Source organism: Microtus pennsylvanicus, chromosome 11, assembly GCF_037038515.1.
Source record: "Microtus pennsylvanicus isolate mMicPen1 chromosome 11, mMicPen1.hap1, whole genome shotgun sequence".
In the NCBI taxonomy this organism is placed as follows: domain Eukaryota; kingdom Metazoa; phylum Chordata; class Mammalia; order Rodentia; family Cricetidae; genus Microtus; species Microtus pennsylvanicus.
In genome coordinates this window covers 66,202,280-66,229,646 of record NC_134589.1, presented here as the reverse complement: position 1 = coordinate 66,229,646, position 27,367 = coordinate 66,202,280, and the positions used below count along the sequence as shown (strand labels likewise).

Genomic DNA, 27,367 nt, shown 5'->3' with positions numbered 1-27,367 from the left:
GCTCTGCCAAACCCACAGCTGGGGATTTAGAGCTTGCTCTACGTTTCATAACCTGCCTGGACCCGACCCCTGGAATAGTCCTCTTCACCAGTATTTTTTTTTTTTTCTGCTAGTTGGCCCAGAAGACTGAGAGTCAGGAAGCCGTGGGCTGAGTAAGAGGTGAGGGAATTGGAGGGACAGAGGGAGGGACTAAGCGTGTAAAGATTTTCAGCTATGGTGTGTCTAGACCAGGGGAGATCCTGAGACACACAATATGCTCTTGGAGATGTGCCTCAGCACAGCCTGACTTTAAAGACGTATTTTATTATTCAGGTGTCTGTGCACATGAAGTGCAGGTGCGCTTGGAGGCAGAGGGGCAAGTTGGATCCCCTGGAGTTAAGGATGGACGATTGTGAGCCTTCATACATGAGTTCTGGGAACTGATCGTGGGCCCTCTGCACACATACTTAAAAGCTGAGCATCTCTCCTGTGCCCAAACTTGTGATAAATAGAACTTGTTCGAGTTTCCTATTCTTTCTATTATAACTACACGCAGATTTTGTTTATTTATTTATTTTTGAGGCAGGGTCTTTTTGTGATTTGTTTTTTTATTGTTTTTATTGTGCTATACACTTTTCTCTACTCCCTTCCTCCCCTCTCCCCTTCTACCTTTCCCGTGACCCCCACACTTCCAATTTACTCAGGAGATCTTGTCTTTTTCTCCTTCCTATTTAGATCCATGTACGTCTCTCTCAGGGTCCTGTTTGTTGTCTAGGTTCTCTGGGGTAGCTACACACAGATTTCTAAAACACAAGTTTATTCACTCACAGTGCCAGAAGTTGGGTGTCCAAAAGCCATGGTGTCCTCGGGACTCAGTCATTCTGAGACTTGAAGGAAGATGCCACTGCTCTTCAGCTTTGGAGGCTCCCATAGACACTAGGCTCATGGCTCCTCCTCCTAGCAACCCAACTGATAGGAGACCATCTTCCTATTCCACACTCCTCCCTCCTATAAGTCTAGATAGTTCTGGATAATCTCACTACAAATTCTTTAATTGAGTCATATCCACAAAGCCCCTTTGCCATCTAAGAGAGAACCTAGAAGGTTCTGAGGTTAGGAGCCAACTCTGGAGGCCATCTTGTCTACGTTAGAGTTTCTTAAACTTCGTGTCAACTCTGACCCTCTAACGGCTTTCTGCCCGTGAAAGGTTTTTTTTTTTTTTTGGGTGTGTGTGTGCGTGTGTGTCAACTTGGGTATACAGGCATCTAAAGTAGATATAAGCATCAAATGTTTACTAGTAACAAATCATAAACACATTTACTTTAAAACTATTCTGTCTCTGGGCATGGTGGCTCCCGCCTTTAATCCCAGCACCCAGGAGGCAGGGATAGGTGAATCTCTGTGGGTTTGAGGCCAGTCTGGGCTACAGAGTGAGTTCCGGGACAGTCAGTACTACGCAAAGCATTGCTTCTCAACCTGTGGGTCCCAACCCCTTTAGGGGCCCGAATAACCCTCTCACAGGGATTGTATATCAGATATCCTGCATATCAGATATTTACATTACAATTCATAACAGTAGCAAAATTACAGTTACGAAGTAGCAACAAAAAGAATTTTATGGTTGAGGGTCACCACAACATGAGGAACTGTCTTCAATGTTTGAAGTATTAGCAAGGTTGAGAAATGACACAGAGAAACCGTCTCAAAAAACAAAACAAAACAAAATTGTTCTGCCAATCTTCCAATCGTCAATTCTGAGAATGTTGCTTTGGATGAATCCATGGTATGAAATGGTAGAAGTATGTGTAGGGTCACTTCAGAAATTGTTAGAAAATTTGTTTTATCTCAAGTCAAGATATTTAATGCTTTTTAAAGATGACACTTATGTCAGCAACTAAATCAGTTTGAGACGTTAGAGAGAATTACATGTATGTGTGTGTTTGCTTGCCTATATATGCACCACACGTTTGTGTAGGAGCCATGGAGTGTTGCAGGCTTTCTTGGACCACCAGGCCTCAAATCATAACACAGAGACTTATTATTAAATATGAATGCTTAGCCTTAGCTTAGGCTTGTTTTAGCTAGCTCTTAAAAAAACAGCAACCTTAAATTAGCTCATTTCTATAATCTGTGTGCTGCCCCGAGCACATTTGCCTCATCCGTATACTGTCCATCCCGCCTTCCTGCTTCCTCCGTGTCTGTCTGTCTGTCCTCATCTGCCTAGCCGACTCCTCCTTTCTCTCTGGTCACCAACCCTGCCTATCCCTCCTTTGCTTAGCTTTTGGCTGTTGAGCTTTTTATTAGACCAATCAGGTGCCTTAGGCAGGCAAGGTAAAACAGCAACACATCTTTACATAGTTCAACAAATGCAGCATCAACAAAAGCGGCACATCTTTACACAACGAAACAAATATTCTATTCCACAACAATGGAGGGCAGAAAAGAGCATGGGGATCCCTGGGACCGAAATTAGTGGTAGCTGTGAGCTGCTGTGGAGGTGTCGGGAACTGAGCCTGGGTTCCCTTCGAGAACAGGAAGAACTTTTCTTAGCTATTTCTCCAGTCCTGAAAACCCAATTTTAAAAATTAGATCTCCTAGTCCAATCCAATCCAAAGACAGACTGATCTGACACTCACATACTGAGGAATGATCCTAGGGAAATATTAAAAGTCTTTTCTTTTTTTTTAACTGTTAGTATTTTTTTTATTGATTTTTATTGAGTTCTACATTTTTCTATGCTCCCTCCCTGCCTCTCCCCTCCCCTTCTTTAACCCTCTCCCAAGGTCCCCATGCTCCCAATTTACTCAAGAGATCTTGTCTTTTTCTACTTGTCTCTCTTAGGGTCCTCATTGTTGTCTAGGTTTTCTGGGATTGTGATTTGTGGGCTGGTTTTCTTTGCTTTCTGTTTAAAAGCCACCTATGAGTGAGTACATGTGTTAATTGTCTTTCTGTGTCTGGGTTACCTCACTCAAAATGATGTTCTTTTCATAATTCACCTTTATGATTCTGTAAGAGCAGTAACTGAAAGTACAGTAAAAACATTGCTGTTTATGACATACACCACAAACACGTGAGCTATAACTGAGCTGTTTCAGGCTATGCGCAGTGATGTTGTGTACCATGACCAGGGGCACAACAGGCATGTCACGTGCTCAAGCTCATCCGTTCAATATGGCTATGGGGAGCACTCACAGAAGTGCTCCAGATTCAGCATAAATTTGATTTTGAAGTAATTTTTTTTTGTCATTGCACACTTAGAAACCTTTGACCAGTTCTAAGTTTTCACAACCCCCACAGTTAGTTACATGATGTCATACAGGGCCACAACCCACAGTTCAGGTAGCTGTGCTTTCTCCCATACATGCCTGATTACCTATGACAATTCCATTATAATCCTGATGGCCACACAGCCTCTTTGATTCTCCTGTCGCCACTTGAACAAAACATACTTAGGATACTTCTCTTACACAGGGCTTTCCTGACTTGTCAACATCCCAGCAGGCAGAAAATGACAATGTTTTGAGAGCTCTTGATGTAAAAGAACAAGGCTGATGTTGGCTAGGCATAACTGTCTCAGGAGCTCCAGCTACCTTAGGACCTGTCAATTGTGCCAACCTTGGTTTGGTGCCAAGGACAGGATGGCGCCTCACCTAGGTCCACGTGCTCTGACACTCCTGTCATTTGATGCCTGTCCCTTGGCATTTTGGCATCATGCTCCCTACCCCAGGCCTCTGCTCCTACAGGATTCTTCTTCATATTAAGTGGGGGAGTGTTGGGGTTACTGCCAGGACAGGCTGATTTAACCCCAGAACAAATGGAATCTTGAATAGTTGGCATTTTTCCTAGGACCTTGATTGCTGTGTCTGTAACTTTAATAGCTTAAAAAAAAAACAACCTGGCACTAGAACCCAGGTGCTTCTAGTGACACTCAGCTGTGTTGTATCACATAACATGGTGCTGCACACACACACACACACACACACACCAGGCAGACTCTCAGTCCTTGAGTGGCAGCCCCAGCCTTGACTGTGTCTTTTATACTTTGCCATAATGTATCCTCAAATACTTTGCTGCAAAAATATTAGTGGCAGTCCTTTTTTAAAAATTTCTTTGTCTCCTTTCATGGTCTCAAAAACCATAAGAGAAGAGTCAGAACAGGTTAGGGAGATGGCTCGGCTGAGAAAGTGCTTATTGTGCAAGCTTGAAGCCTCAGGTTTGATCCCCGACACCTGTGTGAAAAAGCTGGCTGTAGGGGCACTGGTTTGTAACCCAGTACTGGAAAGGTGAAGATGGGCTCACTGGACACCCAATCTAGTTTACTTTGTGAGTTCCAGGCCGAGAGACCTCTGAAGGCTGATGGAAGGGTTGACCGGGTAACTGGGGGCAGACATCCCCCGGTCCTGCCGCTCTGGCACCAGTCCTTCCTGAAGGTTGCTCCTCAGGTGTCATTCTTGCTTCTAAGGCCATCTTCATTTCCTCAGTACCGCTGCTCGCTTGCTTTGAGGCAGAGTCCTGCCATGTCACCAGCTCACAACGTCCTCATGGTGCCTGGCCTTCTCCATGACCATTTTATCTTTTCTCATTGTTGTTCCCAAATGAAAGTGTGTCTACTTCATTCACATCACGTCATGAGCTTTTGAACCGTGTTGTTGTGGCTTCCAAATATTTGAAACTCGAGCAGTGCTGAGTGCTCCTGCTATAGCAGAAGTCCACGAGTGTTAACAGTGACTCCACTCTTGGGACTCTGACAAAGGGCCTGGACGTCCGTGTCCCGGCCTCAGCGGTTACTGTCCTGCAATAGCAGCATAGTGTTCACTGCCGCCAGGGCCTGGAAGCTTGCTCTGGGAAAGTGGACGCTGGATTGACCTCTGCCAGTGTTCTGGCATGTATCATGAGGGTCCACACAGTGATCAAATCAGTTAATGTACAAGGAAACTTTGCATGAGCCCAGGCCACTGTGAGATACAAGACCTTCAGTGGAGAGGATGGAAGCTGAGTGTACCCAGATGGACCAGAGAACCATGGACCTGCGAAGGAGAGCGGATCTGAGCAGAGTTCATATGACATTTCAGGACGCATCGCCCTTGAGGGTGGGGTTTGGGGGAGAACAGAAGTGACCCCCTACTGTTAGGGGCAGAAGGGGTTATCTCCAAAATCTCTCTGTAGCATGACCCCTTTAGGTGACAGATCTTATGTGACCAGCAAACCACCAGGGAAGGGGAAGAACTGAGCAATGCTTCCATCTGAGCTTTCTAGATGGGGAACCCAAAGGGAGTTCTGAAGCCACCCAGCAGGAAGTGAAGGGGATCAGGCCTCGGGGTTACTCTCTGCCACACTGTAGGAAGTGCTAGACAACATATAACACATCAAGCCAGTCCTGTGATGTGGGGCTCTCAGCAGAAGGGGAATCCCAATCTCCCCATGTCTTTGCGGATATCACTCCTGGGTGATATCCAGCAAGTGTGGAGAGGGACTCTGGAAGTTGTATTGCTTTTTCTTTTCCTTTCTTAAAAATAGTATTTCCCTTTTATTTATTAAATACTGAGTGTGTAGGGAGTATATGCATGTGTGTATCTCTGTGTGGCGTATGGAGCATATGCTTGTGTGTATGGTATATGGTATATGGTATGCTTGTGTTTGTATGGTGTGTATAGTATATGCATGCATGTGTATGTATGTGCATCTGTGTGTATGGTGTATGTATGTATCTCTGTGTATGGTGTACGGAGCATATGCTTGTGTGTGGTGTACAGAGTGTATACTTGTGTGTATATGGTGTGTGGAGTATATGCATGTGTGTGTATGTGTGTGTATCTCTATGTACATGTGTGGTGCACGGAGTAAAAATGCATGTCTATGTGTGTGTCTGTATGGAGTAAATGTATGTGAGTGTGTACATAAGGGTGGGGCAGAGGGAAGTCAGACAGTGACATTCTTTGTCTCCTGGAGTCTCCCCCTCCATTTTATTGTTTTCAGACAAGGTCTCTCTCTCACTGAACCTGGAGCCCACTGTTTTAGCTAGATCAGTTAGTTGCTGAAGAGGCCCAGAGATCTTTCTGCCTCGGGTCCCAAACCCTGGTGTTATGGTATACATTGTCATGCCTGACTTTTTTTTTTTTTTTTAAAAATGTGGCTACTTTGCAAAAATGGGGACAGCCCATCCCAAGTCAAGGTCGCCTTTGCTGTGGCGGTCCCAGAGGGCAGCCTTTTCTGCAGCTTTTCTGCAGAGGCGGCTAAAGGCCGCCAGGTGACGCTGCGTAACAAGGATCTGGGAGGAGGAGCGTGGAGCGCGACAGCACATGACTTGGGCTGGGGAGCCGGTGTCACGTGACGGGGTCCGGAAGCGGCTGTCCAGCAGACTTAAAAACGATGGCTAGGGGTCGGCGCTGAGGCTGCGCGGGGTGGGTTGAGCTGGAGCCGGAGCCTGGGCTGGACAGGGTCGAGCCACCGGTGAGTAGTGCACGCCCTGCGCTGCAGTCGGGAGACAAGTCCTGCTGTAGCGCCAGGCACCCGGTCCTCCCGCTAAGCGAACGCTGCTGCTCAGGGACCGGTCACCCGTGGGGTGGGGTTTCCCGAGCCCTTTTGACAGGTGTGCAGTCGCGGCTTCCAGGTGGAGAGGGTCTCACGGATGCCCAGCTCTGGTCAACCCCATGTTTCCTAATGCGGCTGGACGAGCCATGCCCTTGCCTTGGGTCACAGGATACCAAACTGCAACTCCCCTCCTCCGACAGGAGGGGAAACTGAGGCTCGGGGCTGTACGGGGGCTTCTGAGATATTCTCGCGGCAGGGTGTCAGCTCCGGCAGCTGTTAGGCTCCTGCCACGTCGTCTTCTGCGGGGAAACTCGCCCTGCGAAGGGCCACTTGTCCCTTCCGCTGTGGGTCGCGTCCTTGTTTAGCTCTGCTCTGCCTGGGTTCTCCACGCCAGTCTTGGGCTCTGGGTGTGGTTCTGTTCGCTGATGGTTTTTCTTTTTTGCACACTCATCACTCTGTAGGCTTCGTTTCTAACCGTTCTCCTGTTTTGTGGAAGTCACACAGAAAAATGAAATAGGAGCTGGAATAGGCTAGAGGGGCCAGGGCGTGGAGAAGCCCTGATGTGAACTTGAAGACCATTTGCTTTGTTTTGTTTCCCATAATTAGATTTTGGTAGCGACTGCTTATGTGGATGGATTTTTTTTTGGCGCGGGTGTGTGTGTGTGGGGACCTGGGGCGGGAGCTTGTTGGTACAGGATAGCAACATAGTGTCCTGTAAGGAACTGACTGACCCTTGGGAATCGCCTAGTGTTTTAGCTTTTGCCTCTTGCTTGACGCCTAAGGAAACTGGGAATCCTCAGCTGGGTTTACATTTTTCAGTGTATGGCAATAGGGCTGATTGAGTCCCCGGGCGTCCTTTTGTTCTGACATTCTCATCATTGGGGTCTGTTTGCTGTTATTCGGAGAGATTTCTCACTCCTTGTGTACAAGGGCTAGATCTCGTTCTGGAAGGAGTTTTACCTATACTTATTCCTGATTGTCTTGAATGCACAAGCCCCGCCCCCCTACGGCCCCCATTATGGCTAAATAGACAACTGGCAACTTAATCTTTCTCAGGACCAAGACCTCTTTTGGCTCTTGCTTGCATTCTAATTTACTAATTAACAGGTATATTTAGCATATAGGGTTTTTGTTTGGATGGATGGAACCCGGGCCCTTGGACATACTGAGCGAGCACTCTTCCAGTAGTCTGCATCCCATCCCTTAATTTTCGACTATGGACCATGTTTCTTTAAAGATGTTCTTGAGGTTGAAAGTAGGAGGTGCCGCTGGCTCTCAGCACTTAGCGCTAACTTGAGGCTGTGTGATGTATGTGCTCGCTGCAACCTCTTTGTTTTTGTCTCTACGTTCTCTTTAACCCCGTGGCTGTTTGTTTGGCCTCATCCATGTTTTGCTGTCTTTGTCTAGCCATGAGTCTAGGAGAGAGGGCATTTGTTTATTTTATTATTCTGGAGACTACAGTTGAGATCAGTGCAGTCAGGGAAGTGGTTTTGAGCATGAAAACTTTCAAGGAATCAGTTCTCTTTTGTGTTAGACACAGTGTGGAGTTCCTTGTCTCCACATGGAATTATCATTGGGCATTTAATTGATTACCTTGGTTTCTTTGCAGGTGAATCTCTAGTTGGCTAGAGAACTGACCTAAATACAGCTGTGTTTTCCTTCCTCTCCTCTCCTTTCCTCTCCTTTTCCCTCTTTCTCAACCCCTTTTCCCCTCCTGCCCTCTCTTCCCCTTTCCCTTTCCTCCCATCCTCCCTCTTCCTTTCTCTGTGTGTTTGTGCACGTGTGTGTGTGTGTGTGTGTGTGTGTGTGTGAAATCAGAACACAACCTGAGGTGATGTTCCCCAGGTGCTATCTACCTTTGCTGAGACAGTCTCCTTGGCCTGTAGCTGGCTGATTGTTTAGGTTGGATTGGCCGTGAGCCCGGTGGATTCACCTGTCTCCATCTCCCAGGCACCTGAATTATGAGGAAATCATTGTGCTGGCTTTTCCCCTTGGATTCGGGAATTGAACTCAGGCCCTTGTGTTTGCAAGGCAAGATTTTACTGACAGCTAACTTGCCAGCACCTCGTTTCCTTCCTTTTGCCTCAGCTCCCACCTCATGAGGGTCTCGGCTCTTTAGAGCCGGCTTCTTGTTGCTCCTTCCCTGTCTTGAAGCCAGACCCTGGGCTGGGCTGGTGATTTTTTTTTTCTGCTTTCACCAGCCCCGAAGCTGCTGCTAACCATTTCTAGAACCATGTTCCTGAAGTGATTTTTCTTTTTCCCTTGAAGGAGAGTCCCATTTCGTCTGTTGACCTGAGCCTAGGCCTTGAGGGTCTCATGCCTCCTTCCTTTGGCCAGATGCAAAATGCAGACCTCTGCCTCATGGTTTGGCATGTAAGCTGCTTAGCATGGAAGCCACAGGATGCTGTATTTGAGGCTACCCCAAACACATTGCTCTTGGAAGCCTAGACGTCCAAGCCAGGACTCAATGACCTGCTCGTGTATGTGTGTGTGTGTGTGTCTGTGTGTGTGTGTATCTGTGTGTCTGTATGCGTGGAAGGGTCTCCTCTGTGCTGCCTTTCTCTGTGAATTCAGCAGTCTGTGCAGGGCATTGCAGGCCTTTGGTATTAGCTCAACATTTTCAAGTTAGGGACCCATCTCAGTCCTTGTCCTTGTTTGCTCTCTGTTGCTGTGATAAACAGCACAGCCCAAAGCAACTTGGGGAGGAAAGGCTTTGTTACATCTTATAGCTTATGATGAAGGGCATGCATGGGGCAGGAACTCAGCGAGGGAGGACCTGAAGCAGAGGCCATGGAGGAACACTGCTTATGGGCTTGGTCCCCATGATTGCCCAGCCTGCTTCCTTACACCAACCAGGACCACCTGCTCATGGGTGGCACCACCTCCAGTGAACCGGGCCCTCCCACATCAATCATTAATCAAGGAAATGCTTCACATTCACAGACTTGCCTGCAGGAATCAGATGTAGGCATTTTCTCCATTGAGATTCCCTTCTCCCGGCGGTGTGCAGGCCATTCTTGGTTGTCTACGTGACTACAACGAAAATTAACCAAAACTAAACAGCTGGGTACACCCGCGAGGGATTTTCTTCTCTTAATTAAATCATTTGAAATGGCAAGCCCCACTTTTTACCCAGATCTTTTGAGATGGGAAGATCCGCCTTTAATCTGGGCCACACCTGCTGGCAGCCTGTATAAAGGACATGGAAGAAGGAAGAGCTCTCTGCCTGTTTGCTCTTGCTAGCAAGTCCATTCCTTCACTGTAATGAAAGCCTGCTTCTTCGGGATTCTGGCATATACCAAAGACCAGCCGAGACATTCCACCTTGTGGGCTGAACAATGACTGGATCCTTGTCAGTTTTGCCCCTCTAGAGAATTCCGGCTAATACAGTGACCCTGGCTTGAGGTGCCGAGTTGACAGAAACCTGGCCAATCCTGTAGAGTGTTAACCAGCACTACAAAGTTTGTGTAAAGAATCTTTCTCTGGTCCAGGGTGTCTCCATGGTAACAGTCACTACCATCACTGAGGGTCCACTGTGTGTCAGGCAATGCACCTGGGCTTTATCTTATCTTCCTAATAGTACTACGTACTGGGGACCGTCTCTCAGGTGAAGGAGTTCAGATAGAAGCAGAGAGAGTAACTTTGCTGGAGTTCCTTCCTGATGCCAGCCTGTATATATCATGCTCTAGGACCAATTTGGGGCTAGGCATTTTAGAGCCTGTACCATCTGGTGGTAGAAGGTTATTGGTCTGGAACTGTGGTTTGCTGACCTGGAATTGCAGGTAACCTTTCTGCATCTGGCAGTTGGATGGGGCCTTCTCTGCATAGGCTGTGGTTTGCCTCTGGATGTAGGCTCTTGTGAAGTCACGCCTGGCCCTGGCACTTGGTGTGTGTGGGTAAAAACTAACCAAGCTTGCCTGTCCCTTAGTCACCGCGCACTGCTGACAACAGCAGCTGTCCCGTGGCTGCCGCAGCATGGGACTCCTTCGGGCACGAGGCTGGGTTGCAGAATACACCATGGTGGCTTTGGTGGAGCGCCTCCCAATGCTGTTTCTAACTGTTCTTGTAGATGGAAGAAATTTTCACTTCCCTCCCGCTAGACCACATTGGGCAACCCAGTCTGTGTCTTCTGTTCTTTTCTATAGAATTCTAGTACCAGAGAAAAGAATGTACTGCTTGCTCTGGGTTCTAGAATCCAACTCAGGGCCTTAAAATAATAGACCACTTAGTTTGCAAGTACTCACCACAGTGGACTGGAGAGATGGCTCAGAGGTTAAGTGCATTTGCTCCTCCGCCCAGAGGGCCAAGCTTGGTTCCCAGCCCCCATGCGGGAGGGACATAGCTGCGTGGAACTCCAGCTCCAGGGACTCTGATGCCCTTTTCTGACATATATTCACACAAAATGCACACGCATACACATCAGTAAAATAAGTCTTAAAAGCTGTTTTTAAAAATTACTACCGGTTCCTGACTGTGGTGGGAGGTGACCCCGGAAGTATAGGCATCATGATAAGATTATATATTTTGAAGTGCTTTATGTAAATGATTGTGATCAGGGTCACTCAGGAAGCCCAATAAAGCCAAAGCTGCTGAGTGTTGGGGTGCCAACACTTGGGTGGCTGACACAGTGGAGAGAGACCAGTCTGAGTTACGGAGAGAGGAGAGCCTGAGTCCAGAAGAAAAAAATAAAACAAGGCTTCCTAGCCTTGGCTGAGCAGAGCCGCTAGGTAGCATGCACATTCTCTCTGCTTTCTAAATATAATGTAATAACATTAAAATCTAGAAAATTTTTTTTGCAGTTTCTACATCTGATCTTAGCCAAAACGCCAAATAGCATTCTTTGCATTTTATTTTTTAAATATTTATTTATTTAATTATTTATTATGTATACAATATTCTGTCTGTGTGTATGCCTGCAGGCCAGGAGAGGGCACCAGACCTCATTACAGATAGTTGTGAGCCACCATGTGGTTGCTGGGAATTGAACTCAGGACCTTTGGAAGAGCAGGCAATGCTCTTAACCTCTGAGCCATCTCTCCAGCCCCCATTCTTTGCATTTTAATATTTAACTGAAGATATTCCAAAGTAATATCACTGTAACACATAGACCACATAAAAATTTAAATTCACGAGGTATTGCGTCATTTTTATTCTAGTGTGTTCAGGGTTCAGCTTTGATCCCTGGGTTTGTTTTGTCTCACTTTGTAGCCCGTCCTGGTAATTCTGCCTTAGCTTCCCTATGGGTCCTGTTGAGTGGAGACTTTGCCTTGTGTTGACGGACCACACATAACCCATAAACTGTTGCTGTCCTCAAGAACCTGAAAGACAAGCCTACTTCAACTTTCTCGCATTACATAACCCCCATTTCACGTTAACAGGTCCCATTAAATCTCCCAAGGGGGCAGGGGTTGGCAGTTGCTGGAGTTGACGTGGATGCCAGGCTTCCTCAAGGGAGCCTAGGGGGTGGGTGGCACAGCAGGGGAGCAGGAAAAGGAAGAGGAAGGAGAGGCCCTGTGTAGAATGGGGTGACTGTGTCCACCCTCCCCAGTGTGTCAACTGAGAGTGGGGTATTGCCTAGCCTTGCCGGAGATGAATGTCTCTGCCCTCCCTCCCTTTCTCTAAAACAGGGTCTCCTGTAGCCCAGGCCAGCCTTGGAGGACCTTGAGTGTGTGAGCCTTCTTGTCTGCATCTCCTGAGTGCTGGATTGCAGACCTGCACTCTATACTGGTGCTGAAGAGGGAGCCAGGGCCTTGTGCATGCTATACCAGGCAAGCTGCCTACCAGCCGGGCCCCATCCCGAGCCCTGGGAAACATGCCTTCTCCCAGACTGGTCTTGTCTGTTTGGACAACTGTGCAAATATAATAGAAGGTTCTTCCTGAACAACCAAGTCTCTTTGGGCTCTTTGCTCTTTTGATAGCCCACCACCCAGCTCCAAATAAGCACATGGAAGCTTATTATTACTTATAAATGCCTGCCCTTAGCTTGGCTTAGTTCTAGCCAGCTTTCCTTAACTTAAATTATCCCATCCACCTTTTGCCTCTGGGCCTTTTCCTTTTCTTACTTCTGTGTTTCTGACTTTCGCTCTCACTCTATGACTGCCTGGGTGGCTGGCCCCTAGCGTCCCCCTCTCCTTGTTCTTTTGCTCCTTGATCCTCCTCCTCTTTATTCTCTCTGCCTGCCGACCCCACCTATCTTCTCTCCTGCCTTGCTATTGGCCTTTTAGCTCTTTATTAGATCAGTCAGGTGTTTTATACAGGCCAAGTAACGCAGCTTCACAGAGTTAAACAAATGCAACATAAAAGAACGCAATACATCTTTGCATCATTAAACAAATGTTCCACGGCATGAACACATCTTAAAATAATATTCTACAATAACCAGGTACTTCCCTCCTCCTTCCCAACTGTCAGTCTCTGTGCTAAAGGATCCTCAAAGTTCTAAAGGAAATGTCTAATGCTTGTGGCAGCCCTTTGACTTTCAGTGGCCTGGCCTGAGGGTATAGGCCTGTAATCCCAGCTACTTGGGAGGCTGAGGCCAGAAGATCTCAAGAGTGAGTTCAAGGGCAAGACTCTGTCTCAACAACAACAACAACAACAAAATGGGGGTAAGAGGGATGCTTGTGCTACAACCCAGTGGTAGAGCGCTTCCTAGCCTGTGTGATTCTGTCACTTTGATCCCCACCCCCAAAACAAAAACAAGCCCAAAACAAAACAAGTGTTGTAGTTCTTAAGTCATAAGGGTGGATGTTCTCACTGCCTCCTTCTTTATCAGATTTCCACCCCTTTCCTGCTCCTGGCCCTGAGCCCTGGATATATATACAGTGTGTTCTAACTTCATGATTCTTTCAGTGTGTTGCCTGGTACACAATGCAATGCCCAAGCCCCCTGCAACTCTGCCTGCTTCCCTTCCCATCCTGGTGTAGCCTGGAATCACCCGCTTCTGTAGCATGGATTATTATGTTGTTCATTTCAGTTTATCATTAACCAGTGCCTATAAATGGCATCTCCCCCATCATCACTATGCACACCGTTGCTAAGCCACATCCCCCGTATAGGTAGCCACCCATTAGACCTCAGATCTAGAGATTTCAGGTTAGTTTTGAGCAGTTGCCTTTGCTTCATTCTGCTGTGGGGAACTTCACTTTTGACACACGGCATAGAGAAACCTCTTTACAGTGTCAGGGACAAACTGAGAATCTGTGCCACAGCAGACTCTTTAACATAAATTTCCTGTATTTTATTATTAAATGAAATTAATTATTATTATTATTATTTTTAGACAGTGTCTCAGTATGTACCCCTGGCTAGCCTGGAACTCGCTGAGATCCATCTGCCTTTGTCTCCCAAGTGCTGGCATTAAAGGCGTGAGTCACCATATCCAGTTTAATTAGGTTTGAGACAGGGTCTTACTGTATTGCCCAGGCTGGCCTTGAATTTGTAACTTGTCTCCTGACTGCTGGGATTATAGGTTGAGTCACCACACCCTGGCCACACTCGGTTTGTGCTGGGTTGGTCTTGGGGGATTTATCGTCATCCTGTTTTACCTCTGCTTTCAGTAATATTCACAGCTCACATACAGGTTCTATTTAGATGCGTGGGGTGTGCTGGAAGAGACTAAAAATAAGTTGCTATTCACATAGGCAGTTCCATCCTTTGATTGGCACCTCAGAGCTACAGGGGGCCCCGGTCTGTGTGTCCCACTCTCCTTTTTATGTTTGCAAACTAAGATCATAGGGAAGAAAATTGTTCGGTTACCAAGCAAATTGGTGACAGAGACCAGCTTCCCACCCAGGCCTCCTGGGTAAACATTGACTCATTATTAGCTTTTGCTCGTATGACAAAGGTTTTCCGCTTTCTACATCAATGTAGGCTTTTGCTTCCCCCAGATGTGCTTGAGTCTCTGTGTCCCATGAGTCAATGCAATCCTTGGGCTCTCAGTGGGAGCCGGTGACAGTAGAGCAGGGGGTTCCTCCCTGGGGTTACAGGCACTGCGTGGAGTCAATGTGCTTTATCCACACCAAACATCATGTCGAGGCTCCGTCCCCAAGGTGATGGTGTTGAGGAATGTTGGGGTCTCTAACGGACCCATGGGACACTCCTGTCATGGAGGGGTTGGTGTAGTTGCCCAATGAGTGGGTTAGTAACCTTGGGAACAGTTAGGAAGTGAGCATGACTCTTCCCTTTGGTCTCTTCTCACCTTGTGATCTTGCCTCTTCACTCTTGTGACAGTTCTTCCTCACTTCCCATGGGTTTCTGGTTTTCTGCCATGAATAAAGCAGGGTGAGACCCTTGAGGGAAGCAATAGATACTTGAACACTCAGAACTGTGAGCTCTTTCCTTCCTTCCTTCCTTCCTTCCTTCCTTCCTTCCTTCCTCCCTCCCTCCCTCCCTCCCTCCCTCCCTCCCTCCCTCCCTCCCTCCCCTCTTGCCCTCTCGCCCTCCCTTTCTTCTTTCTCTCCCTTCCTTCCTTCCTTCCTTCCTTCCTTCCTTCCTTCCTTCCTCCCTCCCTCCCTCCCTCCCTCCCTCCCTCCCTCCCCTCTTGCCCTCTCGCCCTCCCTTTCTTCCTTCTCTCCCTTCCTCCCTCCCTCCCTCCCTCCCTCCCTCCCTCCCTCCCTTCCCTCTCTCCCTCCCTCCCTTCCCTCTCTCCCTCCCTCCCTTCCCTCTCTCCCTCCCTCCCTTCCTTCTAAAAGATTTATTTTATGCAGTGTGCTCTATCTGCATGTACACCTTTATGACAGAAGAGGGCACCAGATCCCACTAGAGATGGTTGCCAGCCCCGATGTGGTGGCTGGAAATTGAACTCAGGACCTCTGGAAGATTAGCCAGTGCTCTCAACCACTGAGCCATCTTTCCAGCCCCTGCTCATTTATTAATAAATCACCTAGCTTCAGATAGTTTGTTAAAGCGACAGAAAGTGGAGTAAGAGCCCTTCACTGGCTTTCCACTATGCAGTCCCCTCGTGAGGATGTGCGGCTCCTTTCCTGGCTCACAGTTGGTAGAAGATGATGTGTCCCTGGATCACTCTTGTGCTGGAGGTAGGGCTGGTTTTTGGAGTCCGCAGAGGGGAGCCCTGAGCAGAGAGACATCCTCTGGGCAGCTGGTGTTGGGGTGGCAGTTGGAGAACCAGCTTCTCACCCAAGCCAAGGCTGGTGTCTGCTTGCTGGGGGAGAGCCTGGTGGAGAAGGAATGGGTTTTCTTGATCATTTTTTATTGCTGATGTACTTTCCCACCCTTATTAGACTGCGGATCCTTGAAGAATAGGGACCTGACTGTTTTCTGTTTAGATCCCACAGCACCTGGTACTGTCACCAGGACACATTTCCACACCAACAGGCAGTCAGGAGGGAGATACGCTTCCGGCCTTGCTACTGCTTGGCAGTTTGGGGGAGAGCCTTCCTCTATGCAATGAGTAGTTTAAAGTGAAGGCTCCTTAGCCCCGGGCTAGGGTTCTGGGGGCTTCCACGACTTTCCCCTGGCTGAGAAAAGCCCTTCCCTCTGTTCTTCTTCCCTCCTCTCTTCCCCAGAGCCATGTGGAGAGGACACAGCCTCACCATCCCTCATCAGCACACAGCAGGGAGGGTTACTTCTTTCACCAGCCGTTAAACATGAGCAAATTCATAAACATTTAAGAGAAGGCATGGGGCTGGAAAGGTGTCACACTGTCCTCCCTGTCATGAAGGTTATGATCAATGTTCCTGTAAGAAGATGGCTTTAATGAGGGTGTGAGTATTTATTTAGTCAACATTTTATGTGACATGGGAGCCTTCTGAGGAAAATATGGAAGGGCCCAGGGGGTTCCGTTCACTTTGAGCTCACATTCCCGATTGTACGCTCCAGTTTGCTGAAGTGTGGGCAGTTGTGTGGAAAAACTGGCCACAGTGTATGGTAGAGGAAGCCAACTGAGCTACACCCCACCTGGCTGACCATTCAGATTCTGTCTGCCTCTGTGTGGAACTTTCCCTCCTTCCAGGACAGGACAAAGAAAACAGAAGGGGTAGAATGGCCATTTTAGGTCTCATGGCTGCTTGGCAGAGAGGGGAAGAATTCTGGTGTCTGAGATTCACTTCAGGGACAGAGGTTGGGAGGAAGGCACGGAGCAGGAGAAGGTCAGTGGACTTGTTGTTGGGGCAGCTCCTGTGGCCTTCAGGCATCCTCCTTTAGTTCACACTACTTGGTTGCCAAAGCTGTGCCTTTTGTATTGGACTTTGGGAATCATTTTATGAGCCCCCAACATAGCATCATGGAGAGGAGCTACTGAGAACAAAGATGGGGTAGGTATCTCATGGTCTTTCCTGCTCGCATTCCTCTTTCTCTGAGCTGTGGTCAGCCACCATATTCCAACACTCAGGTTGGTGGCAAGAAGAGCCCAGGGTGAGGAGATGAGTCTTTCTGATCACCCCGACCTAGTTTCATCCCTGTTGCTCTGATGAAGGCGCCCATGTGAACAAACTGGAGGAGAAAGGGTTAATTTTAACTCAGAATTTCAGGTTCTAGTCATTTGTTTCAGGGATGTCAAAGTGGCAGAAACTTGAAACAGTTAACTGTATCCACAGTCAAGAGCAAAGAGAAATGAATGCGGACATGCTCCCACGCTTGTTTGTGCTCAGCTTGATTTTCCTAGGGAATGGTGTTGCCCATAGTGGGAGGTATCTTCCCACATCAGTTAACTTAAGACGGTTCCCCTATAGACGTGCCCCGCAGGCCAACCTGACCTAGACAGACCTTCACTGAGATTCTCTTTTTAAGGGGATTGTAGGATGTGTCAAGGTGTCGATTAAAATTAACCATTACAGCTTCCAAAGAGTAGGAGATGGGCGGAGCTCATGGTGGGAAAGAGGGCGTTGTTTGTGGTCTGGGACCCTGTGGAGCTGGAGGAGAATTGGGTGGCCCTGAGGGATCTCATGACTAACACCGCGCTGTCTGCTGAAGGCAGAGGATTAAAAAGGACACCCTAAGAAACATCTAGGTTCATGTCATCTGAGAGCTCGCTCTTGGGGAAGGCGTGTGATTTAACTACTGTTTGAGGTCCAAGAGATAAGCTCAGAGGAGGGTGGGGGTGAACCCAGCCAGAAGACCAGGGAAGGCTCCTTGGAAGTGCACACTTGCATTACCCAGCCCTGCCCAGCGACCTTACTTATTCGTTGCCCAGGTGCCCTAGAATTAATTTAGAAATTTATGAGCATGGCACCATGTGGGAAGGTGGGGAGGCAGAGGCCACACAGGCCCAGCCTGCCCTGTGGACTTCGTGCCTCTTGTGTTCTCCTTGGTTGGGACTGGCCACTCCAGTCAGACTCACTCTGTGGTGCATCTGTCACTGGGAACAGCTGTGACAATGGCTACCGCAGTGTCTGAGCCCACCCCACACCTGGAGATGAAGGCCCCAGCTACTGGAGGTCTTAACGCCGCCTCTGTCCCCACAGCTACCATGTCCACGCAGAGACTTCGGAACGAAGATTATCACGACTATAGTTCCACAGACGTGAGCCCTGAGGAGACCCCATCTGAAGGCCTTGGTAACTTCTCCCCTGGCTCCTACCAGCGCTTAGGGGAGAGCAATAACACAACGTGAGTACTTGTGACCCCTGCCATGGAGTGGGCTTTTCTGTCCCCAAGTCTACCTGGGAACGAACTGTGCCTCCATCTTCCCATTGGACATCATACCCAACTTGACAGAGGAAAGGGCTCTGCCCTTCCTGGTCATTTCTCATTCCTTGTTAGTTCCAGAAGGCTGGTGGCTAGGAAGAGCGTTGACTTAAAAGCCTCTAGAGGCATAATCTCTTGGGCTAGAACCAAGTGTCAGATGCGTCTGGCCCCATTAACGCCTCCTTGGCAGAGCCTCATGGGACTCCTGTCCCATCACCAGGCGGCAGATGTGGGGAAAGGGAGTGGCAGCGGTTTTTAAGAACCCTCCAGAGTTAGGTAGGGAAGAGAGATCCACTTTGCCTTCCTTAAGGAGGCTGCAGTCTTGAGCCTGGAAGCTGTACTGCTCTCATTGGGGCCAAATTTGGCCTTCTTTGGTCCTCAGTTTCTCCAGATATAAGGACCGGTTGAGAAGCGCACTGGGCAACTGGGCTGGCTGTGTGAGGTTCGAACTGCAAACTTCAGAGGGAGGGGTTCTGTTCTAAGTTTCCCAGCATGTCCCTGGCCCTTTTCAAAGTCCCAGGATCCGGTCCTTGGCAGCCCTGTCATTTATCCCCAATCTCAGCTGTCACCTTCCTGGGTTCCATTGTGGGTTGGATGTAACTTACCGAGGGCTGCTTGTGCCTACATGCCCCCACTCTCTGTGACTGCTCAAGAGGATGTGGACGTTGTAGGGACATGCCCTTTGCCTGCAGTCTCTCCTGGGAGGGACGTTTTCCGCTGAGAACTGAGCTGGGCATGGAAAATAGCCTGTTCACATGGCTGGCTCCTTGCCACCGCTAACACAAAGGTTCTGGCTTTTAGCTTATCGCCCATACAACATACTGCTATAGATTCCCAATTGATTTGCAATTTAGCTGGTGGAAAAGATTGCCTAAGGTGCTGCTGCTGGCAGCCAGGACCTCCTTCCTGTCTTTCCTCCGACCTCATCCACCCCATCAGTGTCTCCCAGGGAGGAGGAAGTCCCTTCAGGGGTTGTGAAAGGCTTCCAATCATCTTGTTTGCACAGAACTTTCTGTGCTCACTCTAAATTTTCACTTTTACAGAGACCTTTCTGAAACTCGACCTGTGGCTGGCCTTTCCAGGTCACCATTCAAGGGTGCATGCCTGCACTGCCCTCCACGCTGCTTTTATCACTGTCTGTGGTTTCTTGGATGAAGCCAAGCAGATAGCACCTTATCTTAGGACATCTTCTAAGGGGAAAGTATTTATTTGGTCACTCCAGCCTGGGGACAGGACCTACCCAGGCATTTATTCAGGAAGCATGCCAGGTGGGCCAAGGCTGATTGAGGACTCTTGTTAATCTCTCCTAGGTAGTGTGAGGGAGTGATTTAAAGCCTTTTACCCTTCCTCGTTATCTACTTTAGTAGGGAGCAAAGGACCTTGGAAGAGCTGCTTAACCACACCCGGCTCTTCTAGCCTTTAAAAGATCAGTTAAAAGCCCAAAATATTGAGTACAATAAAGTAGAGACCTTAGGCATTTCTGTGACAGAGTAGGGCACATTTCCCTTCTTTTTGCCCTGTTGAGTAGTAGTAACCGCTCTCTACCCCACCTCAGTGGTGCTTCCCCAGACCAGCAGGCTGAGCACCAGCTAGCTACCTGCTGGCCTTTGTTAACTTGGAACAGACATTTGCCGAATATGGTCTGCAGAGCTTTTGGGGTCCCAAGAAAGAACCTTTCTCTTCCTAAAAGTGCTAAGATGTCATTTACCTTTCATTCTGTTCACATGTGCACGAGGATGCAGGAATAGTGTGTGTGCAGCTTCCCCCCCCTCAACCCCCACACACCTGCATTATCCTAGTCACTTGTGAGTAGCAGGAAGAGGCCATTTCTGCTTAAGATTGTCCTTGGCAATGGCTGGGGCTGAGTGCTTGTCTAGCATGCCCTGGGCCCTGGGTCTCATTCCCAGCAACACACACACACTCAGTGTGGTGGCACTTGGGAGTCGGAGGCCAGAGGATCAGAAGTTCAGAGTCATCTTGGACTGCATAGAAAGTTCAAGGCCAGCCTGGGATGCATGAGAGCCTATCTCCAATAACCAAAAAGTCCTTGATGAGGTAGTGAGACCATTAATTCTTACTAAATTGCAACCTTTAGCATGGGTCTCTCAGTTGTCACTATAAAAAAGTACCAGATACCATAGTGTGAGTATTGGCAGTTGTCAACTGAACTAAATGGAGTTCTTGTTCATTATTTTTTTAATAGAAAAGGTTTGTTTTACTAGAAAGAACAACCAGCTAACTAGGTTTTCAGACCCTAGTGTTTGCATTTCCTTTGAAAATGAAAGAAACAGACTTATTAATTCAAGAAAAACCACCAACAGTGTTTTTGTGGCTCACATGAAATTTGAGCTTTCAAGCAAAATTAAAGAAAAACAAAAAACAAAAAGCCAAACAAACAAACAAGCCAAACATCCAACCCACTCTCATGTCTAGCACCGTGTGCTCACAAATACTTTCTGGTGAGGTCAAAGCTTTGCTTTGAGATGATATAATGCAAGAGGTTAGTATTCAGATCCTCCACGAATGTGAGGGATTGTGCGTGAGCGGCAGGTCCCTGCCAACAGCTGCAACAGTGGTTAAGGGAACGGGGCATGGGAGAGACAGAGTCCATGCTGCAGCTAACAGATGCATTTTGGAGTGATGTTAGAGAAGAATTGCCACAGTTGAAATGTTCCTTCTTTTTCCAGTATATGTCTAGGGAGAGCACACTTTCTCATAGTCTTTCACCAAAGCAATGCAAGTAGACTGAATGTTGAAACAGAGGCCCAGCTGGCTTCTGTAGGATGAGACATTTAGGAGATATTTTAAACAGTGATGGAGGAGGTGGTGCTGGAGCCTGGATCGCAGGCTCTGTGGTGATGGAGGAGGTGGTGCTGGAATGCAGGCCCTGTGGTGATGGAGCTGGAGCACAGGCTCCGTGGTGATGGAGGAGGTGGTGCTGGAGCCCAGGCCCTGTGGTGATGGAGGAGGCGGTGCTAGAGCCTAGGCTCTGTGGTGAAGAGCATTTGTTGCCTTTGCAGAGGACCTGAGCTCTGATTCCAGCACCCACACTGTGCAGCTCACAATTACCTATAACTGCAGCTTTAGGGGATCCCATACCTTCTTCTGGCCTTTGAGGGCATTTTCACTCATACACACACACACACGCACGCACGCACGCACGCACGCACACACACACACACACACACACACATGCACGCGCGAATGCGCGCACACACACAGGGGGGGAACACAAGCACACATGTGCATACATGTGTGCAAAAAAATTTTTTTTTAAAAAGGAGTGGCTGGAGATCTAGATGGTTGCTGCTCCTTCAGGGGACCAGGTTTGATACTCAACACCCACATGGTGGCTCAAATGTCCATAACTCCAGTCCCAGGAGACCCAACACTCTCTCTGGTCTCTGAGGGCAGTACACTTCTGTGGGTCAAAGACATGCATGCTAACAAAACACCCATACACATAAATTAAAAATTAATTCACATATTTAACTTTAATCATTAAACTATTAGTATCTATTAAATTTACTGTTATTTTACATTGTAAATTGTAAAATTTGAGTTTTAGTAATACAACTTTTCTGCAGATTGAACCTACATAAGCAAAGATATTAGGGTCCTTAATTCATCAGAGAATGCAGAAGAAGACGGGGAGGGGGGGGCTAAGAGCTACTGATAGCACAAATGAAAACTAGATGGATCCGGTTGGTGTCTCTCCCTTCTGACTTCAGAAACTAACCCATCCTGTGATGTGGCTAAAATGTCACAGCCATGGGTGATACTGTGATGCCTACCTGGTGTTGAGGTGACATCACCTTGGGCAATTTTGACCCTGGGCCTAGAAGCTTGATGTTTCTGAACTGAAGGGACTTGAGGATTACCTGCCCTGGTCCCGTCACTTCACAGTTCAGGTGAGATAACAGTTTCCAGAACAGAAGGGAATGGCCACGCAGAGTGACAGGCAGCCGAGTCGGGGCCAGGAAGCCCAGCACAGGGGCATTTTGGGAAGACTTTGGGAAGGAGGGAGGATGTAACACAAGCTTACCTTTGCACTTTAGTGGGTTAAACATTTGTTTGCCAAGGTAGAGATTTAACAGGCCCGTTGTCCTCCTGGCTACTGGCTGCTGATAATGCGGCTGGACCCTTGCAGGACTCTGGGCTGTGGCTCGGAGCATAGGCACACATCTCTCCTGGGAGTCAAAGGCCTTTTTCTTGATGGTCCATCCTACAGATCCAGAATGGCAAACTGATCCGATGACCTTCCTGGTAGACTGGAGGGAATGGCCTTTGTGGGCAGCGAGTGCTGTTGGCTTTCGGTTTCTGCCAAATGCAGATTTGTGTGCGAGCGCCCGTTTTGAGGGATCCTGAGGGCTGTTTGTGCAAAAGGATTTTTATGTCCAGGGTCAAGTCTTGAGTGATTGGAGGCACCTCACTTGAGCTGTTTCTTACTCTGTCACGGGGAACAAAAGACAAAAGAGGCCACAACAGCACACTCCTCTGTAGTCTGGGATGAACCTGCTGCCTTCCTGTGGCAGTGGCATCCCCCTCACCTTCTGGCCTCAGGTCTCTGCCCTCCACTCTCACGCCTCAGTTCTCCCTGGCTGTGTCCCCCACCCTTCATCTTGTGTTTCCCTCCAGATAGTACATGTCCGCAGAGGCTGGCATCCATGTCTGACTCATCCAGACCCGCCCAAGTATTTGTTGAGTGAAAAAAAAATATGAATGAGAACACATGAGAGGCTTTATATGAAGTCATGAAATAATGGGGACAATCCGTACAAATTTAGAGGGACAGCTGTCCTTAAGGTATGGGGTAAATCAGGGATCCCCTGAAGAGGGCTTCTCTAGTCCTGGGCCTGGAGAAGCAGCTGGCCTCTATTTTTTTCAAACACAAAATCCAATAGCAACTTTTTGTTGTTGCTGTTTTGAGACAGGGTCTCTCTATTTAACCTGGGCCCTTCTGGAACTTATGTAGACCAGGGCTGGCCCTGAACTCACAGAGATTCTTCTGCCTCTGCCTCCCAAGTGCTGGGATTAAAGGCGTGCACCACCATGCCTGGCCTAGTAAGAATGTTGAGACCCACCGGGTATTGTGTAGTAGAGGGGTTGGACTTTATTTTATTCATTTATTTAGTGGGTTTTTTTTTGTTTGTTTATTTGGTTTTTGTTTTTAAGACAGAGACTCACTATATTGTTAGTCCTGGCTGGCCTGGCACTGGGTGTGTGACTCAGGCTAGCCTTGAACTCTTGAAGATTGACCTATCTCTGCCTCCTAGGTGCTGGGATTAAGTATTACCACCATACCTAGCTTGGACTTTATTTTTTGGTTACCCCTGTTTTCCCACACATCCTACATCTTGTTATCCTCGGTGTCATTTCGGGAGACATCAGTCATCACTCAGTGATCTAATCTAGCCCTGTATGAAGCCGGAAAAGATGGAACACCTAGAGAGAACCTCCATCATCCCTCTGTACTGACTTCTAAGAGAGGAGGGGTCAGGAAGTGCTGTCATTGAGCACACATTCGAAGTGTGCTCTTTGAACTATTTGGTCTCTCATCTATGAAATAAAATGTCATAAGATTGTTTGGGAAATTAGGTAAGATAATTCATGTTGGGGCCTTGCAGATAGGCATTGGCCCACATTGTAACTAATGCTTCCCTCTTGGCCTTCCTGCCTCAGATGGTTCCAGACCTTGATCCACCTACTAAAAGGCAACATTGGCACCGGACTCCTGGGACTGCCACTGGCAGTGAAGAATGCAGGCCTCTTGGTAAGGGTTTCAGACATCCATGCATCGAAAGTTATGCATTAGGGCCCTCTGTGTACCAGGCACTTCCTAGGCCCTGAGCTTGGCTCAGTGACTTTAGCTGGCAGTCCTGCCCTCCCTTTGACTCTCCACACATAATCTGCTTGCCCAGCGCCATCACGGTTTCAGAGATGTTGACCGTCCAAGTGTTGACCTTGCTGATCACCCGCAGGATAACTTCCCTCCTACATCCCAGAGCCCGCCGGGAACTTCTGCTCTGTGGATCCATTGTCTGCAAGATTAACTGTCTGGACCAGGTCTGAGGGCACACAGATCCAATCTCCTGAACCATCTCTCTCTGTCGGCTGGAACTGTGTCTCTAGAAGTGCCTCAGTAGCATTTTATCACCTGTGCATCCGATCCCTCTTGGGCTTTCTCCTAATTCTGCCTGCTTCTCTTTCTTTTGTCTGCAACCTCGGTCCCTAGTTGGGTCCTCTCAGTCTGCTGGTGATTGGCATCGTGGCTGTGCACTGCATGGGGATTCTGGTGAAGTGTGCTCATCACTTATGCCGCAGGTAAGAGCCCTGAGCCATTTCCTGAGGGGCGGTAGATTGCCAGCATGGGTCCTTTGTCAGTCTGAAAGTGGGTTGTACAGCTCCTCTGGGCTTGTCACCTAGCTGGGGATGGGTGCTGTCACTGTGGTGTTGCCTTCCTCTGCTTATTATTATTATTATTATAATTTTTGGGTTCATCTATTAAATTTATACTTGTCCAACAAACAGAGAGCACATCCTAACTTCTGTGCTTGCTCATTATTGCCCTGAAATACTTACCTCTACCAGGTGCTTCTGGATTGCGATGAGGATTCCATGTCATTTGCTTAATACCTGTGACCCAGGAGTTGGAAGAGGGCTCATTTAGTAAAATGCGTAATGTGTAGGAAGGGCATCTGAGTTCAGAAACCAGTAACCATGTTAAAACAAGCAAACAAAACCAAAAAGACGCTGGGTGCAGAGGTGAGCTCCTGCAGCGCTGCACTGGAGAAGCAGAGACAGGAAGTTCCTGAGGCTTCCTGGACAGCCATTCTAATAGTGGGCAAACTCCAAGCCCAGGAAGAGCGCCTGCCTCAAAAGCAAATGGGAGAGAGTGATTGGGGAAGACACCCAGTCTTCCTCGTCTGGCTTTCATGTATGTGCAGCTGTACATATGTGAACATGTATGCATGTGTGTACACAGATGTACATGCACCCCACATGTGGACCTTACAGGGCTCAAAGGTCCCCTAGGGTGTCTCCATTTGTTCTTTTACTGTCGTCGTCTAACCCATCCATTCTGCTTTTCCTGTATCCCACCCCCACCCCCACCCCCAGACTGAACAAACCCTTTTTGGACTATGGGGACACAGTGATGTATGGACTGGAATGCAGCCCCAGCGCCTGGGTCCGGAGCCACTCCCACTGGGGAAGGTAACTGACTGCCCTTGTTCCTCTTGGCCACAGCTCCCAACGTGGGGACCAGAGACAAGCGGGCATGATCTGGGGACAGTGCCCTGAGTGGAGGGTAGCATTGGGGTTGGCTCGACAAATGGTAGGCTATGAGCCCAGCCTTCTCTGGGCCTCAGTTTCCTCATCTTTAACATACGGAGCCTGATCTACAGGACCAACCCTGAGAGCCTCAGGCTGTGAGGGCTCTGGTTTGTTCAACAAATGTATTTCATGTCATCTCTTATAAATGGCACAAAAGTATTTCTAGCTTAGAAAAGGAGCTTCTCTGGTGTGAACCGTGTTATCCCCACACTGCAGGGACTTGTGGCTTTTGTAGGGTGAAAGATGCATGGGAAGAGAAGAGAAGCTGGGACCAAGGAAGAGGACAGCAATGGAGCATGGCTAAGAGGCCCCAGGATGGAGTCTGGCTGTGTGGGATGAAGGGCGTGGGATGGGCAAGAGCAGTGTCCAGAGCAGGTGGGGAACCTAGGAGAATTTCTCCCGACTTTTCAGGTGACTGGAGGGAAACAACCCAGTTTTCATTCCTGTCTGGATGTAGAGAATTCACATTGTCAGGGGTCTGAAGACTTACTTTTGTCGTAGTGAAACAATGCTTGCTGTCATTTATAGCCCCACCCCATACTAGGGCGTGTAACTTTCTTCTCCTTCCCTCTTTCCTTCCTTTATTCTCTCTCTCTCTCTCTGTCTCTCTCTCTCTCTCTCTCTCTCTCTGTCTCTCTCTGTCTCTCTCTCTCTCTGTCTCTCTCCTTTAGCAAAATCTTCTGTTGAGGAGCAGCCAGGCTGCCGAGTGTCCACCATAGTTTGTCTGTTCCTTCCTCCCTCCTTTCCCTCCATTTTCCCGCACATCCTTCCTTATTCTCATAGGAAGAACATTGTTTGCACTTGGCAAGAGGACACAGTTTGAAAAATAGAATTAAATGCTGGTCATAGTCCAGTGGCACGGGTGCCCTTCTGTTTTTTCTGGAACTTTCTGTGTTCATACAGATGCTCTTGCATTTACCCCTTTTTGGCAAGCGGCTCTTCCTGTGTGTGCCATTTGGAAACTTGCTTTGTCTCCTTTGATGCCTTGGGTAAGGTTCCTCCAGAACCAGTTCCAGGTCTGACCCATTCTTTCTAACTGCTGTGCCCTGTTCCATCAAGAAGGGTCTGTAACCCTGTTCCTTTCGCTGGGGCTTCAGATCGTCACCAGCGGTGGCCAAGTGCCTCAGCCAGCAGTCTGCTTTGGTACGTCGGCATATTTCCCTGCAGCTCGATGTAGGAGGAGGCTGAAAAGGGCCTGCTTCCTGGTCTTTCACGCCAAGGGCTCTCTGTAGCTTTAGGAAGGAAGACTTGCGCTTGGTGGATGGGCAGAAGAAGGCCAGACTGGGCTGTACTCTGGCGATGCCGTGAGCTCATGCAGAAAGGCGAGGGAAGGGACTTGCAGCGTATAGATAGCCCCTCCACACCCTCCTCCCTAGATTCTGGACAGGTGACACCACAGCTCGTCCTGATCACCTGCTCAGATGGTCGTCTCCGGGGAAGCCTTCGGATCTGATGGCCTTTGTTCCTCTCGCCCCTCTACAGGCGCATCGTGGACTTCTTTCTCATTGTCACTCAGCTGGGATTCTGCTGCGTCTACTTTGTGTTTCTGGCTGACAATTTTAAACAGGTAGAGTTCTTCTGAAGGGAAGGGTAGGAATGGAGTGATTTTGTTCAAGGCCCCTCCCAAGCCAAATTGGTTTGGGTTTGAACCTTTGGTGTCTGATTCTCATCTGAAAACCTGTCGTGGAAAGAGACCTTGACTTTCCTCGCCTGTGTTGTCTTCAGCTGGCTGGAGCTCCTTTGTCTCTACCTGGCTGAAGTCTTCCCTACCTAAGGAGAAGCTCCTCGTGGGCTGGTCTTTTGTAATCCTAGGCAACAGGCGGAGGAAGCCGCAGTATGTGGCACCCCCTAGTGTTACTTCTGTTAAAGTCTTTAGTAA

General features: G+C 48.4%; 1 protein-coding gene across 2 annotated transcripts in view; it reads left to right on the top strand.

The window, feature by feature from the left end:
• Positions 1 to 6,290: 6,290 nt before the first annotated feature.
• The window catches only part of Slc36a1 (solute carrier family 36 member 1), a 34,309-nt gene continuing 13,232 nt past the window's right edge, over positions 6,291 to 27,367 (top strand). Inside the window, exons 1-6 of one of the 2 annotated variants that reach the window (XR_012912404.1) lie at positions 6,291 to 6,429; positions 17,931 to 18,075; positions 23,836 to 23,926; positions 24,389 to 24,477; positions 25,273 to 25,368; positions 26,971 to 27,055. Coding sequence is in view for 1 of the 2 variants with exons in the window: in XM_075992557.1 (XP_075848672.1) it covers positions 17,936 to 18,075; positions 23,836 to 23,926; positions 24,389 to 24,477; positions 25,273 to 25,368; positions 26,971 to 27,055 (501 nt within the window). In the remaining variant the exon portion in view is untranslated. The remainder of the gene's footprint in view (positions 6,430 to 17,930; positions 18,076 to 23,835; positions 23,927 to 24,388; positions 24,478 to 25,272; positions 25,369 to 26,970; positions 27,056 to 27,367) is intronic. The other variant, XM_075992557.1, reaches the window with a different exon arrangement.